The 15,157-nt window shown below is 58.9% G+C and overlaps 7 protein-coding genes across 7 annotated transcripts; 4 read left to right on the forward strand and 3 right to left on the reverse strand.

Moving 5' to 3' along the window:
* Positions 1-316: 316 nt before the first annotated feature.
* Positions 317-1,084, forward strand: PSEUBRA_004628 (uncharacterized protein; the record flags this gene model as incomplete). Its single annotated transcript, XM_059465342.1, has 1 exon — positions 317-1,084. One exon carries the CDS (start codon positions 317-319, stop codon positions 1,082-1,084), a length of 768 nt encoding a protein of 255 aa, XP_059321535.1.
* Positions 1,085-1,628: 544 nt separating this feature from the next.
* PSEUBRA_004629 (uncharacterized protein) lies at positions 1,629-2,456 on the forward strand (the record flags this gene model as incomplete). Its single annotated transcript, XM_059465343.1, has 1 exon — positions 1,629-2,456. The coding sequence occupies one exon, from the start codon at positions 1,629-1,631 to the stop codon at positions 2,454-2,456; it is 828 nt and encodes a 275-aa protein (XP_059321536.1).
* Positions 2,457-3,435: 979 nt separating this feature from the next.
* On the forward strand, positions 3,436-6,396 carry PSEUBRA_004630 (Pleckstrin homology-like domain protein; the record flags this gene model as incomplete). Its single annotated transcript, XM_059465344.1, has 1 exon — positions 3,436-6,396. One exon carries the CDS (start codon positions 3,436-3,438, stop codon positions 6,394-6,396), a length of 2,961 nt encoding a protein of 986 aa, XP_059321537.1.
* A 96-nt stretch (positions 6,397-6,492) lies between these two features.
* Positions 6,493-7,641, reverse strand: PSEUBRA_004631 (hem oxygenase-like protein; the record flags this gene model as incomplete). Its single annotated transcript, XM_016438185.1, has 1 exon — positions 6,493-7,641. The coding sequence occupies one exon, from the start codon at positions 7,639-7,641 to the stop codon at positions 6,493-6,495; it is 1,149 nt and encodes a 382-aa protein (XP_016291700.1).
* Positions 7,642-8,766: 1,125 nt separating this feature from the next.
* PSEUBRA_004632 (Bicoid-interacting 3) lies at positions 8,767-9,975 on the reverse strand (the record flags this gene model as incomplete). Its single annotated transcript, XM_016438184.1, has 1 exon — positions 8,767-9,975. One exon carries the CDS (start codon positions 9,973-9,975, stop codon positions 8,767-8,769), a length of 1,209 nt encoding a protein of 402 aa, XP_016291701.1.
* A 1,107-nt stretch (positions 9,976-11,082) lies between these two features.
* On the forward strand, positions 11,083-12,033 carry PSEUBRA_004633 (Nucleotide-binding, alpha-beta plait; the record flags this gene model as incomplete). Its single annotated transcript, XM_016438161.1, has 1 exon — positions 11,083-12,033. The coding sequence occupies one exon, from the start codon at positions 11,083-11,085 to the stop codon at positions 12,031-12,033; it is 951 nt and encodes a 316-aa protein (XP_016291702.1).
* A 188-nt stretch (positions 12,034-12,221) lies between these two features.
* PSEUBRA_004634 (Ribosomal protein Rsm22, bacterial-type) lies at positions 12,222-15,086 on the reverse strand (the record flags this gene model as incomplete). The annotated part of the gene is made up of 1 exon (XM_016438179.2): positions 12,222-15,086. One exon carries the CDS (start codon positions 15,084-15,086, stop codon positions 12,222-12,224), a length of 2,865 nt encoding a protein of 954 aa, XP_016291703.2.
* Positions 15,087-15,157: the final 71 nt, after the last annotated feature.

A 15,157-nucleotide genomic window follows, 5' to 3' on the forward strand; every position in this document is an offset into this window, starting at 1 on the left:
ACGGAGATGAGGTCTTGGAAAAGAAATGGGGTGAGAGCCCTCATGTCGGTCGTGCCCTCTGAGAAGACACTGTTCAGGGTGATCTGACGGTGCCAATATTGGTTGTCCTGCGGCACCGATGCGCGTTGGGGTCTAGAACTGCTCCGTGCTGGGGCTCGGCGAAGCAATTGTGTGTCTGCGATACCGGGTGGTCTCGGTGCATAGCAACGCATCTACGAGACCAGCTCCCCATGGCGGCAATCGGGTCTTCTCCCTACTTATAGCGGCCCCCGCATGAAGTCACTCCGATCTTCCCCTACCTCGTTCTGACGAAACCATGAAGCTCATCCTGCTCCTCTTCGTCGTCTGCCGCGTTGTGGCGCTTCCCAGGACCACTCCCGACACGGCGCTTGCCGAATCCCCTCGTCCGTTCGACCCCTTCGCTCAGCTGGATGCAGAGATCGCTTCGGCCGCGAAAAGCGCCTCGGGATGGGGGGTAGCCGAAAAATGGACGGCGGGCGTTGTGGCAGGCCTAACAACGCTGGTCAATGGCGCGTATGAGGTGGGTTACGCGCTCAACCTCGCGGATCGCCACCGGCACGCTTCTGAGCTGCAGGCGCTGCGATCGGCGGTGGGTCGCGCCAACGCAGCCGCGCAACATCGAAGCGACCGGCCCGGGGGAGGGAAAGCAAAGAGGGCTGACGAGTCGCTTGTCGAGCTCGCTCGGGAGAGGGAAGGGTTTGAAGACGCCCTCAGTCGGTTTCCCAGCGGGCGACTCGCCGATGACGCCCGAGAGACTTCCTCTATCGGGGTGAACGACCGGCTGACAGCGTTGGAAGCAGCTGTGCTCCGCCAGAAACAGAACCAGCTCCAACAGGCAGGACACATTCCAACGTACGTAAAAGTGCTCACAGGCATGGGCGTCGGCAACGCTCTCATCGCTGCTGCGGCCGCAGAGATGAGCCTGCAGGATACACTCGAGATGCACAGCAGGACGAAAGAGTTGCCAGACGTGAGGAATTCGGATCGGAAGACGTGCGAAAGGTTCAAGGGCGAGGTTGAGGGGTTGGATTGCGAGAAGGCGAAAGGTACAGCGTTGTCGTGATGTGCTCTTTGGGAACACCAGCCGTGAACGTGCATGTCGTCAGATAGGGGCAATCGGCTCGAAGGTCGAACTGGAGAATCACTGCATGGTCATTCTTGATGGTGAAACAAAGGTGGTATGAATGACTGATTGTTAATGGAGAATGGGATGGCTCTTATCGGCGAGGTCACCTGGTCCAATGGCAAGAGACGCCGAGATGAGGGTAAGCGGAAGAATAATGGTCCCCCCCACCGAAGCTTTGATAGGCGTCTGCGGTCATTGTCACTCCCGTCTTTCAAATGAAAGCGCTGGATAAGACGAGGTCAGTGGGGGTCATAGAAGCCTCGCGGCTGGGCTTGGCGAAGCTGTGGTATCTGCGATAAGAGGCTCGTCTCCATGCGTCCGATGCATGATGCGCGTGACGTCTACACGGGTGCAATGCAGGATAGGTCCGGCGCGATCTCCCAGAGCCACCCACACTTTCCGAAGCCACTTATAAAGACTCTCGGAAACGTACGTTGCCTGCTACCAAGACACAGACCTTTCAGGCATCAAGTTCTTAGCCATGAAGTTCGTTCCGAGTCTACTTCTCAGCTTCCTCGCCTTTCTCGGCCACGTTGTGGCTCTTCCAGTGCCAGCCTTCGAGCCTGCGCTTGGCGACTCCATCCATTCGTTCGAGCAAGAACTTGCCACACTCGACACCAAGATTCACTCCTCCGAGCAGAAGGTTGCGGCTTGGGGGAGGAAGGAAAAGTGGGCTGCGGGCGCCGTTGCTGTGCTGACGACGTTGGGTAACGCTGCCTACATTGCCAGCGACGTCGTGCATCTGGCGGACCACCATCGGCATTCGACCAAGTTGGATGCGCTGCGGGCTGCTGTAGCTCGCGCAGATGCTGCGGCAAGGTACGACCGTGGGAAGCTCAGCACTGAAAAAGTGGGCAAGAGGGGCGAGGAGGAGATCGCCGAGCTGATGTCAAACGGCGAAGAGACCTTTCAAAGCGCGCTGAGCCGCACTTCGAGCGAGCGACTGGACGACTTCACTGACAAGCATACGCGGGACAATTGGGCACACCTGTTTTCGACCTCCTCCTTCTCATCGCGGGAAAGTGACCGACTCGCCGCCATCGAAGCAGCACTCCTGCGCCAGAAAGAGCAGCAACTGGATCAAGCCACCATCTCGCCGTACACGAAGGCCCTCATCGCCGCAGGCGCCGGCAACGCCATCCTAGGAGCAACAGCGGCAGCGCTCAGCACGCAAGATGCCTTCGAAACCCGCAGAAAGCAGGGGAAAGTGCCGGACGTGAGGAATCTGGATAAGAAGACCTGCGAGAGATTTGTGGGCGTGATCGAGGGCTTGGACTGTAGCAAGGCGAGGGGTAAGACGTTGCCATGAAGGGAGGGCTGAGGACACTAGCAGGGAGCGTCTACGAGTAGCTCTGCACGTGGACGATGCTGTGTGCGGCCCTGACATGCTCAATGGAACGAAAGGAGCCTGCGATAGAGTGCGACGTCGGTAGCCTTCTGGCGGTCTATGTAAGCTCAAGATTTGCTATCACACGCTTCCGGACGAATTGGCATGCTATCTGGTCTGATCTCCTCGATCAACGAAGTGTCAGACAAATGCGCACGCTTAAGTGAGAAGTTGACAAGATGCATTCGACAGGAGGTCGAGACCATGACCCCTTGCAGCACGCGCCCTGTTCGAGGCGCGTCGATTTCGGGTTTGTTTGTTGGACTCACATGTGACAGCCAGCCAGGGTCCGCGTGCCGCCCAAGACGAAAACAACGCTTTTCACCCAAGACGGCTTCTTCTCGGAGACTAAAATTGGGAAGCGAGGCAGCGGATCGCCAATCTTCAGTCGAGAACAAAGACGGCCTCGAGCATCCGACAGCAACGCAACTCAGCTCAGGCTTTGACCCAAAGGATTCATGCGGCTTGTCAGCTCCGACGGATCCTAGCCGAGACCATCACTTTCTGCAATGTCTCCATCAACGTGCGTGTGTGTGCAGGTGTGGGCTACAGGACCGTGGCGTAGTGTGTGCAGCACACTTCAATTGCATTCATGTGATCACACGGAAGGAGGGAACCATCGCTCGGTCAGAATGGCACAAAGCGCTCTTTGTGATTGAGCCTGCTGACCTTGAATGGTTTCATCTTGCCTTTCATTGTCTTCGGCTTGTTCATACCTTGCTTCTCATACACCACTGCTTTGTCTCGACAGCCGTCCTTCCTTGGATCACAAACGCTCTCAGCATGCGATAGCCCCTCACACGGTCTGGCGACCACTGAGTCGGGCGGCTCTCAGATCGTCTTGCAACCTGCATCACATCCAACTACTTAGCCCGTCTTTACAGCCATACAACTCGCCATCATGTCAACCATACCAAGCCCAGATATGCGACTGCCTAGCTACGAAGGTCACCTCATTCTCAATCAAGCCACGCTCTCGGACATTCCGCAGACCAGCTCTTGCACCGCTTGGTCTGAACAGTGGTGCAGTCTCGAAGATGGCAGGTTGCTCGTCTATCCGGACCACACCGCTGCCATAGTCAATCCAGACGAAACAAGTGCCGTCATCGACATCCGCGATTTTGCCTCTGTGCATGTCTCTGCGGTATCGTCGGAACAGGCATTCGAGCTGACACTCTCGACGGCTCCTCCGCCAAGCAGCTCGTCCGGTCGGATGTTCCTCACAAAGTCGGTCGCAAGCCTCCATCGGCTCCTGCCCGATCAAGCTCTGCATCGGAATGCTTCCGAGCACAAGCATCATCCACCCACAGCCTATCACGCCCGGGTCAGCATGCCACCACTCGCTCTCAGTCCGCCTCCGAAGCTCTCGGCTCGTGCCGACAAAGATCACAGTCGTGGTCTGGCACGCAAGCCATGGTCAAAATCCACTTCTGGCTCCGAAAGGCTGTACGGCCCAGCCTCGACCAGCTCGAACGGCAGTCTACGCACCATGGCTACCATGCACATCCGAGAAGGCTCGACCTCATCCAGCGCATATTCCTCTAGCAACTCAAGGACATCGACCGACTTCGCATCCAGCGGCGCTCCATCGCCTCGCACTCCGATATCCCCGACCTTTAGCGACTCGACCGAATGCATTTCGATGCGAGTTGCATCGACAGATGCTCTGGCTCAATGGGTTGAGGCCATCAGCCTGACGATCAAGATGCACAGAGAGACTACCGCGACCTCGATAGTGGTCAAAAAACAGAGGAAAGCATTGACGCGGCCGTCACTGAGCAGCCTCTCAGGCTTCCGCACGCCCACCAATTTTCAATCCCGCCCTGCTTCTCCAAGTCAGGGCGCATTCGTCGAAGGTCACGATGACGAGGCTACTCCGAAGGCCTCGCGTGACCGCCGAGAATCAGCCACAAGCTTCGCCTTCACCCCTGCGGCTTCAAGGATTCTGCAAGACAAGTCGGAAATCCGGGCGGCCAACTCAACCAGCGGCTCAAAGCAGCAAGGCCTGCACGCAGTCGCGGTCAGTGCTTTGGACGGCGAGAACGCCTCCAGCGGAGCATCTCAACGGGGACCTGCTACTGGTCCACACACGCCAACATCTCTTACCTTTGTCGTCGATCGGAAGGCTTCCAAACGAGAACGTACGCACAAGCGATCCCTCTCTCTAGCTTCGTCGTCTTTTTCACTGTCGAGCGGCCGTCGAATGTCAGGTGATCGCCGCAGCAGTCTGACGGGCAGGCAGCCGCTTCCCTCCGGCAGCAACGCGAATCCTCTCGGCCAGGGAGATGCAGCGAGCTGCGCCGTTGCCCCTTCGCAGTGTGCTGTGGCGCAGCGAACAGAGACTACTCTGGCTACGCAGAAGGTATGCATGGCGATAGATGACGAAGTTGCTGCCCAGTCGACAAGGTATGCTTCGGTGGCGACCAGGCACCGCCGATCTGGCTCCCTATTGCACTTCGGCTCCAGCCGAGTCATGGCTTGGCGGGATACCTTCACAGCAAGCAATGCTCGTGCACCGGCCGAAGCCCCTCTAGGCCTTGGTCTGCTGTTCGACAAAAGCGACACGAGTGAAAGCAGGCAGACCAGTCTCAGTTCAAGCGTGCATTCTTTGAGCAAGGGCACGAGTAAACTGCCGAAGATCAGGTCATTCCGCTTCTTACCAACGATCAAGATGATCAACAGCGATGGCGACGCCAGTGCTCTGAATGACGACGACATGAGGCTTAGATCGCCTCGGACACTCCGATGCGCCAGTGGTGCTCGGTCACCGTCCATCACGCCGCCACAGGGCCAAGGCATGTCAAGAACTACATCGCTGCTCAGTCTCACCAAGAATGCCCTGAGCTCTCTACGCGGAAAGTCTTCTCGGCCCCACGCCAGCAGCTTTCCCGGGCAAGGTGAAACGCCGCAGACGCCAAAGCGCTCGAGCGAGAGCACGGCGCGTATAGGTTCTCCTGGCTTCGAGTTCAGCTACGAGCTCGTACAGCCGACGCGGCAAACAGATTCAAACGGCGCAAGTATGCGTGATTCGGTACCAGACATGGTTCGCACAAGCTCAACACATACGCCTAGAATGGTTCCGATAGCAGGCGAGGAACGCCTCGCGGACGCCGACCGCTCAATTTCACGATCAGGCACGGACGACATGAACGACGCCTCCTCACCCTCTCTCCCCGTCGAGCGCATCTTACCGCCCGAACAGATCATCAGCACCTTCGACCAGCTCCGTGCTGCCGATCCGACCGGACGCAGCTGCGACTGGCTTGATCGGATCGAGACTGCCACGCGGCGCGGAAGCGTAGACTGGGCAGCAGCCGAAACGAGGCCGAATAGACCGTCGCTGCGATTGGCTGCTTCTCAGTCGTTCGTCTCGCACGATGGTAGTTCGGGTCAAGCTATCGGTCCGCGTTTGCGCAGCTCCATGTCAGCATGGAACTTGCCAGCTGCGTCACCGACCGAGCGCCCGACGAGACGATTCGATGCTGACGAACGGCAAGCCCCGTCCGCTGTGGGTACGAATGTCTTCCCGAAGCAGCTGAACGCATCGAACGCCTGCGAAACACGACACTCGCTTCTAGCTCCACGCTCACTTCCCGCCCCTCCGCGAGCATACAAGCGTCGCGCACGAATCAGCACCTTCACTCCCCCTCCATCGGCACTGCTGCCACCCGCCGAGGTCGGTGCATCACCCACAAGACGAGCGTCCCCTTTTGCCGACATGACCAACTCGCCTTCCAGTCGACGCGATGACAGCCTGCCGAAGACGATGCACAAGCTGGGGCTAAGCTCGCCCTCGCGTTCGCCCAAGAGGCTCGGTGGCGTGACGAGGCGTCGGTCCGGTATTGCAAGACGACCAACATAGACAAGTCACACGATCGCACGGATAGACAGAACAAGATGCACTCTTTAATGACGACGTAAATGCGATACAATGCCGGTCCTAACCTAAACGTGACCATTATGCTGCTACCGTAGCGCTGTTGGCAGCGACGTACGCAGCGCCCACCCTGAGCAGAGTATGCGCCATGACGGCTGCAGAGCCTACCACCACCAGCCCGCGCACCACCCGCTCGCCCTTCCACCGTTTGGCCGTCACCACGCTGACCTTCTCCGTCACCTCCTCTTCGGCAACCATCCGCAGTTCGGCAGGCAACAGACTTTCGAACAAGCCCGTGTTGAGGTCGAACGCCGTATTCGCCTCTCTCACCAGCTCCTGTACCACCTGCTGACTCTTTTCGCCCTCCGGCACGGCTTGTTCCATGGCCACCCTGAACCTTGCTTTGAGATCGGTTCCGGCAAAGTGGTAGAACGCGAACCCGTCGTTAGGTGTGGTGGTGGGGAAGCGCTTGCTGACTTTGCGCACGATGTGCTGGCCACCACTCAAATCGCCGAGATAGCGCGTGTAGGCATGGGCGACCAGCAGCGTGGGGTGGGCGTTGAGGAGGACACGAACGTAGGCGAGGGTGGAGTGCACCTGGGCTGGGGTGAGGAGTGCGATGTGGTCCTCTGTCACCTTTTGCGTAGTTGATGCGGTGGGGCGGATGGCGTCCGGGAGAGCTGCCTGGGAGAGGGCGAGCAGCTCTGTTCTCGCGCTTGGGTCTTCAATGTCCTCCTTCACCGCCGCGGACGCGGACAGCGAGTGTGAATCGCGCGCTTGGTCGGCGAGATCGGCGAGACTTGCCCCCATGTGTGCCTCCACCGTATCAAGGTGCGCCCGAACATCATCCAACAACGCCCGGGTCCGCACCAACTCCTCGATCAACCCTTCATCCCCCCACAGCCCGCGCAGTCCCTCACTCCCCCGACCGCGCACCAGACCCGCCTCCATCGCAGCGTAGACGCACAGAAGCATGATGTTGAACCTCACATAGTCCACTCGGTCGAACGTCAGCTCTGAAGTCGAAGGCGAGGAGGAGAGCGACGAGAGGAGCAGTGAGACCCCGCGCGACTTTTCTACTGCACGATGCGCGGATGAGGTGCCGATGCGCAGGGCGTCCGAGAGCGAAGAGGGGGAAGAGTGCGGGGGCAGAGAGTGGTAGGAAGAGGCGTGTTTGGCCGATGCGGGGAGCGCAAGGATCGTGGCGAACTTTGCGAATGGACACGTCATGCTTGTTGAGTCCAGGAGATGGAGAAGATGGTTGGCGGATTGGACGTTGATGTTGATGGTATGAGCAACGGTCGACGGAAGAGCCGGGACTAGTCGATGGTGCGATGGACGGCTGAAGATCGAGCAGGTAAAGACGGTGGCAGGACGAAAGTGCGGGAAAGAAGTGGATCCAGGAGGGCCCTTTATACGTTGTTTGTGCTGAGTCGAGCGCGTTGACTTCTCTACTGCACTGCGTGTTCGCGCGTGTGCGTCGTACCAGAAGGCCTAAGCGATGAAGACAAGAGAGTGTGATGGAGGTCAAACGTCAAACCGTACGCAAAGCCTTATCGAATGCTAAACACCGAGGCTGAGCCAGAGTTTGAGCAGGGTCCAGATGCAGTTCGAGGCCTCGTTTGCGGGATTTGGCGAATTTTCAGGGCGGATCTGCAAGCTCAAAAGCAAAAAGGGGGAATCGAAAATTCTCAGGCTCGTTACGGTAAGGGGGCAGCGCTGCGATGACACGATTTGCTGGCCGACGTGAGGGCACTCTACGCCACGCCCACTGTCCCTATCGTCGGCTTGCCAGCGGTGCGAGCAGAGCAAGCCACGTCTCGAGTGAGGAATGCGGACGCAAGGGCGCGTCGTACATGCCTTCAAGACTCACTGACGTGCTACCTTGGGATGGCAAGCCACATCGCGCCAAGCCGAATCCACACGGACCTTTTCATCTCGGCTGGGCGTCAGGACAGCGAGCGAGTGGGCCAAAATGCATCCACGATCGGAGTCGCACCCAAGCGAGGGGCTCAAGTGCGGACGCGCTCATCTATCTAATCTGATTAAACCGCGCCTCGCATCTGCATGCACTCCGACCGCTGTTCCGCCTGAACATCGTTGCCAAGCCCACGTCCGAGTCACGTCTCCTCTCATTCGAGCCTATCCTGACGCAGAACAATGGGCTCGGTGTGCCTGTCGAATCTGATAAGATCGCATCTTGCATCGTGCCCGGCTGTCGGCTGCTCGGCTTTCTTGCCCGGTCGACCTGCGCGGTCATCAGATCGCACGTAGCTCACTGACTGAGAGCACACGAGCAATCACGCCATTGCACAGTCGAGGAAGCTCGGATTACGCTGTACTCGTATTCGCGCTTCACCCTCCCGCAGACCGGGAAGAACGCGATCTCGCAACCCAGGCAACCGGCTCCAACCCTTCATTCAACACCCTTTCCACCAATTCCGCCTCCTTCGATCCCTCCGTCTTCCGAAACACCTGCAGCGGTCGCTCAAACCCAACTCCCGTCCCGTGCCCGATCACATCCACCAACTCCACCCCCATCGTCTCGAGCCACCAATCGAAATCGCCATCCGGCCGCAACTGCAGCTGTCGGATCTTGCCCTTCATGGTCGAGTCCATGTTCCGCGCCGAGTGGTAGCTGGGCCACTGTTGGCGTTCGAGAAACAGCAGCCCGCCGGGACGAAGGGAGGAAGAGATGCGCGCGAAGAAGCGGATCAGTCCTAGATCGGATTGCTGGATGTGGATCCATTTGGTGATGGAGAGTGCGAGGATGATGGTGTAGCCGCGGTCGGGGGAGGTATCGTGGATGGGGTGAGAGCTGGGAACGGGCTGGGGAGAGGAAGATGAGACCCATTCGAGCGCGTGGAAGTCAAGATAGGGCGGGCAGAGGTGGGCATCATGGGAATGATGTTCGGCGCATAGACTTCCTTCCTTGTTGGCGGTAGAGGGTATGCTCCCGTAGAGCGTCGGGAAGACGCTCGGAAAATGACACGCTTTGGGAGGTAGCGCATTGCGGTCCGACGTGTCATCGAGGTTCCTATCGCCTGCATTGCGGATATGCTCTGGTCGATAGCGTGATCGGGCGGCGGCGGCGGCCATCTTAGCCTGCCTGATCAATGACGCATCGATGTCGACGCCGACTATCCTAACGTCCCCCTTGCTCATCACCCTATCCTCATACCTCGAGTCCGGATTTTGACCGCCAGCTCTGCACTCGCGCAAAAGCCCAGGCAGCGTCTGAGCAAGCTCAATCGTAAGCTTTCCGCTGTTGCATCCTATATCGAGCACCTCTACTTGCTCTGAGGGATATATCCGCTTCGAGGCCTCATCTGTAACAGCGAAGTAGCTGCAAAGGTATGTGAGGATGCTTGTGACTCGGCCGTCGACAGCAAGGGCGGGATGAGCCGAGCTGCCGGGTATCCAAGCGTCCTGGTCCGCCGTGTTGGGGTTGCGGATGTGGTAGTAACGTTGGAAATTGCCGTAGATGGGCTTGATGAAGTCTTCTGCCGGGCGCTTTCGTGGAGTGACCGATGAGCCGCTTTCGGCAGCGTCGCCGCGCGACATCTTGGCGACGGGTCACAATGGAAGCATGGTGCGCAGGCTGAAGAGGAAGCGATCGAAGAGAACGAAGCAAGAAGAAGATCGACTTGGACCCTGCATCGAAGCCTACCAGCGCAAAATCCATGTTTGTTAGGTCGAGTATAGCGGTGTTGCTCTCGCTTAAAAATACGCGACCCGCGTCGCGACAAGCACGGCGATCCGCCGTCACCTTACCTTTGAGCTTACGATGCAGTGCTGCTTTCAGGAGTTAGGCAGCTAGCTAATTCGAGGGATCCATGGAGTCAAGCTTGAGCAAGCCTGCAGAGCTCGTATCTGCGATGACCTGGCCACTACCGAGCATTTCATCGGCCCACTCCAAGGAAAAGTGTCAAGACTGGCAAAGCTGCAGGACACGGCTCAGCCACAAGGTTGACTTTTTGTTTGCTGTCCAAAATGGAAGAGAAAAGAGTCATGCACGGCCCTCTCTCCGTGCAGAAGGCGCGCGGCTGCTGCTGCCAGCTGCTTGGATGCCACAGCCACGTCAGAACCGTCTTTTTGGCTTTGCCGACAAATAAATGAATTTTTTGCGGGTCGTTCTGTCTCAGTGTCTGACAGCGGGAGAGCCATGCTGCCAAAAGGAAAATGCAAAAGGCGAGCCAAAAGGCTCTCTTTCGTCAGCTCACAGCAGGACGCGTGCTCACTCTCTTCTCCGCTTTTTCTGCGGACGGCGACAGCGGCTCAGGTCAGGCGAAAGGATGCCATGATGATCCTCTTGCCTTCTCTCCATCATCTCACTCTTTTCGCTCCCTCAATCCTTGCCCCTGCTTTCCCCTTCTCCCACCCTCTCACACCCACCCTTTCCATCTCTCGGCCTCTACCTCGTTCCGTCTTCTTTGCTTCCACCTCGACAACATTTTATTTGCCAATCTAACGCATTTGACAGAGCTGTTTCAATTGCTCATCTGCACGTCTGCATATCCCCCACTTTCGGCTCTCGCTTTCTCCTTCTCCGCAATCTTTCCATACTCAACCTCGATTCTGTCTTCTCGACTCTCCAGCCAACGCTGTCACGATCTCAGCATCTCCTCAACGACCCTTTGACCAAACCATCTACACTCCCCTACCTTCATCATGTCCGTCGCTTCCGCACTGCCACTCTTGTCGCCTCTCGTGACGAGAATCCTCCAGCTCTCCGGGTTCCCTCCGCAGCTCAAGACCCGCGACCTGCAGCAAGTCTTCTCCGCCTACGAGGAAGAAAAGGGCGGCTACAAGATCAAGTGGGTGGACGACACCACTGCGCTCATCATCTTTGCCGACCCCGCCGTAGCCAAAAAGGCCTATCTGCGCACCATCATGGCTCCTGCGCACCAGCTCATCAACGACAACGGCATCCCAGCCAAGATCAAGCCCTATGACGGCGACGATGCGAGTGCCATCATCTCCTCCGTTCTCAACCGCCAACGCTCCCGTTCCAACGGCGGTATCCTCAGCAGTCCCACGAAGCAGCATGCCGAACTGGCAGCGCCCGCCACACCCGAAGCTAGTCCTGCAAAGCCTTTGCGGGGACACGCGCACACCCCTTCCTTCGGCCGCACCCCAGGCGGCGGTCACCGTCGCCAACAGAGCGGCTCCATCTCCAGCCTGCCACCCAAACCCGTCGCCGCTGCGCTGTTCGATGCGGCCAACGGCGGTCCCTCCCCCGCCAACCGCGTGCTCGCTGGCGTCGACACGCTCAGCGGCATTGCCGGTCTCCCCGCCAACCCCGTCATCGCAGCTCGAATGGCCGAGTCCCCCAGCAAGTCGCCCAGCAAGATGTCGCGCGACTCCAGCCGCACTTCGGACACGGGTCTCGAGTCGGATCTGACGAGTTTGACGCTGGGTAACATTACCAACAGCAAGAACGGCAACCTGTTCAAGAGTGCCACGGGCGAAGGGCTGCTCTCGGCACCGACGATCTCAGGTGGTGTAGGAAAGCGTTTTAGTCCCAGCAGCACGCCGTCCAGGCAATCGCCGCTGCCACGACCGCCGTCCGGAGCCACATCGCCCTCAGGGGTCAGTCCGGCGGCTGCGACCGTTGGGTGACGAGCAAGGAGGTTGCGATGACACGTTTGATCTGGCCGCTCGTTCCGGCCCGTGTTTGTCGCAGTCGCCTTACTCTTTATCTCACATGTGCATTAGTTTTAGTTTCAACAACAGTCTTCTCGTTTTTCTCCATTTCCCCCGCGTGAGAGTGTCTATGGTCTGAATATACGACGGTTCGACGGACGCGATCAATTGCCGAAGAGCTCGCCATCCCAATCGCCCCGACTCTTCTTCCTCGACGACCTCCTCACTTTCCCTCCACCTGGCTGTTTGGACTGCAAACTGCTTTGGAACCCATCTCCCTCGTCTTCGCCAAACCTCGGTGATTGGCGTGTGACGACATTCGTTCTGGTCTTGGTCAACTTGGCGCTGGTCTTGTTGCCACCGTGGTCCCACTTGTTGGCGTAATTGATGTTGAGTCGTTTGACCTGTTTTTTGGTGGGTGTGACGAGGTTGGGTGAGATGAGGCGGTAGGAAGCTTCGCCTCGATCCACCTTTTTGTCACCGGTCGGGGGAAGGTCGTCAAACAGCTCGGCTAGGATGGAATCTGCATCCTCGTCCTCGTCCAGACCAGTGATCTCGAATCCCTTCTTGCCCTTTTGTTGAGCTCCGCTGTTGAGCTTGCTCGGCGCACGCAGCACCAGCCTCTCCATCAGATCTCCTTCACCCTCCACGCCGGAGTACTCCAGAGCCGTTATGGGGTTGAGAGCTTTCACGACGGAGCGCGAGCGCGAGGGGTGCGGGAACAGATCCCCCCACTTAGCCTTGCGCGCATCCTGATACGCCTGCTTGCCCGACGCCTTGGAGATGGTGAACCGCTCAATGTTGCCCGTGGCGCAGCAGGCATCGAGCGTCACATGACCCCCCTTTTTCAGCGGAGACTTGATGAGACGCGGCCAGGAGTAGGATTCGAGTCGCATGGCCAGCTCCGATTCGGCGGAGGGGGCGGGAAGGGTGATGGTGCCGTCCTCGTTCGGTGCTAGGGCGGGTGGGGAAGAGAAGGAGGAGGAGGTGGTGGTGGTGGTGGTGGGCATGGTGGTGCGGATGGACGCCATGATGGCGTCGAGCTGCTCGGGCGCCAGTTGGGGAGGGGAGGAGGGGTCGTTGGAGTTGGCGGCGAACTCGGCCTTGAGTGCGTCCGGAAGGAGCTTGAGAAGCTCCTCCATTGCTTGGTCGTCCGAGCCCTCCTCTACGGTGCCTGCCGCTGCATCAGCACCCGCGGTGAGCGCTGCATTCGCGTCAACCTCCTGCAGTGTCCTCCGTTCCGCACTTGCCTGCTTGGCAGCACGAAGGAGGTCCAAGATCCCCGTCTTGGTCTTTCCCGCCTCCGCCTTCAACTGCTTCACCATCCCCTCTACCTCCTTCGCATCCTCACCCCCATCCAGCCGTCGCTGCGCCTCACCAACCAGACTCGGCCTCTCCCCACGCTTGACGACCACATAGCTGTACCCAGCATTCTCCTCACCCCGATCGCTGTGCTTGGTTCTTCTCAAGAAGGTCGGCGTGTGGAAACGCGCTGTGAACCCGCAAATGTCACTCGACTTGGCCGGGTTGCCCGTGTCCGCCCTGGCGCCCACCGCTTCTGCTACCGACGAGGAGATGGCAAACGGATGCAGCAGCGGACACGGCTTGTCGTGCGAGCAGGGTGCGACCACGTGCGCGCCCTCGGAGTCCTGCTTGCCGAGCTGGAGCAGCTGCGCTCGGGCAGAGGCGATGCTTGCAAACCCACGAGGAGAGGCGGCGTCGATGATGACGATGACCGAGGCGCCAGAGGCCCACATGGCCGAGACAGCCTCGAAACGGTTCGCATCGCTGGTCATCAGGCTGAGGGCGAAGGCGGAGAGCGCGAGGGAGCGACTGGAGGAGCCGATGGAGACGAGGTCTTTGGACAGGGGCACGGATTGGAACGTCTTGGAGACAGAGGCCATGGCAGACTTGGGGCCGGTAAAGTAGTCTAGTGTCGGCTGGTCTTCGGTGGCTTCTTCCGAGTCAGCATCTTCAGTCTCGGCGGGCTTGACCGCTTCTGCAGACTCCTGCTCGTAGTAGGTGCGTCCATCAACTTCGATTTCCTCGCCTTCGTCCTTGAGCTTGACCTCTCTCTCGGCCTTTGGAGGGTCCGCGGGGGAGGCGTTGGATGCAGAGCTCTGCGCCACCTTCTTGCCGCTCTTGAGCAGGTTAGGTCGGCGATCGAAGCCGTGATACTGTTGTACGGATGTGGAGCTGCCCGAGGTAGGCTCCTCCTCCCTGAACACTTGCGCTGCGGCCCACAACCCTTCGCCAGCAGCACAGTCAAAGTCAAGCACGGTTTTGGGCGTCCATCGAGGCAGAGCCTGCTCCATTTCTTCGGCGGATCCCTCAACGGGACTTCGAGTCGACAGACGCTGACGAACCTCGGAGAGCACAGCAAGAATCGCGGCGTAACGCTGCGGCGAGACGGTCGCCAGATGGAGCAGAGACGATCGTTTGGGTGGGATGTGTGCTGCTTCTGCCATGTGTTCTTGCGGATCGGTGAGGTGCGCCAACTTGAGATGGTCGGCACGTAAAAGCTTGGGGTCGTTGGCAGCAGCGATAAGCTGCGAGATGGCCCAGGCGACGTATTCGGGCAGGTAGATCGAGGAAGTGGACGTACCAGTGGGCGATGCGTACGACAGAGCGAGCTGATCGTCCTCTTCTTCCTCTTCTGCTGTTCGTTGTGGCTGCTCTGACGAGGCTACTTCGGAGAGGCTAGGTGACGCGTACGTGGCGTGGCGACTGGTACCGAATCGAGCTGCTCGGGAACGTCGAGCTTGCGACGAGCTAAGGCTGAAGTGCCCGCTCATCTCGTCGTGTGTGTCCAAACTGTTTGCGCTCTGTCTTGTGCTGTAGGACGAGCCCATCATTGGCGGTCCTCCCGCTGCTAGCCTCTCGGAGGCTGTTGTCGACGCTTCGGCGGCTTTGGCCAGAGCGGCGGCTCTCGACGAGCTCGCAGAAGAGCTGGACGACACATTGCGGCCCGTGCCACTATGAGGCCGCAGCTTCGGCAGAAGGCTTCTAGACGAAAGAGCGGCCTTCATTGCCAAGAGTTGAATGGAGGAGGTAGCAAGTGGCCGTGATGAGGGTCGAGTTGGAGCAAGAAGAAAAGGAA

This window comes from Kalmanozyma brasiliensis (genome assembly GCF_000497045.1).
Source record: "Kalmanozyma brasiliensis GHG001 unplaced genomic scaffold PSEUBRA_SCAF3, whole genome shotgun sequence".
In the NCBI taxonomy this organism is placed as follows: Eukaryota; Fungi; Basidiomycota; class Ustilaginomycetes; order Ustilaginales; genus Kalmanozyma; species Kalmanozyma brasiliensis.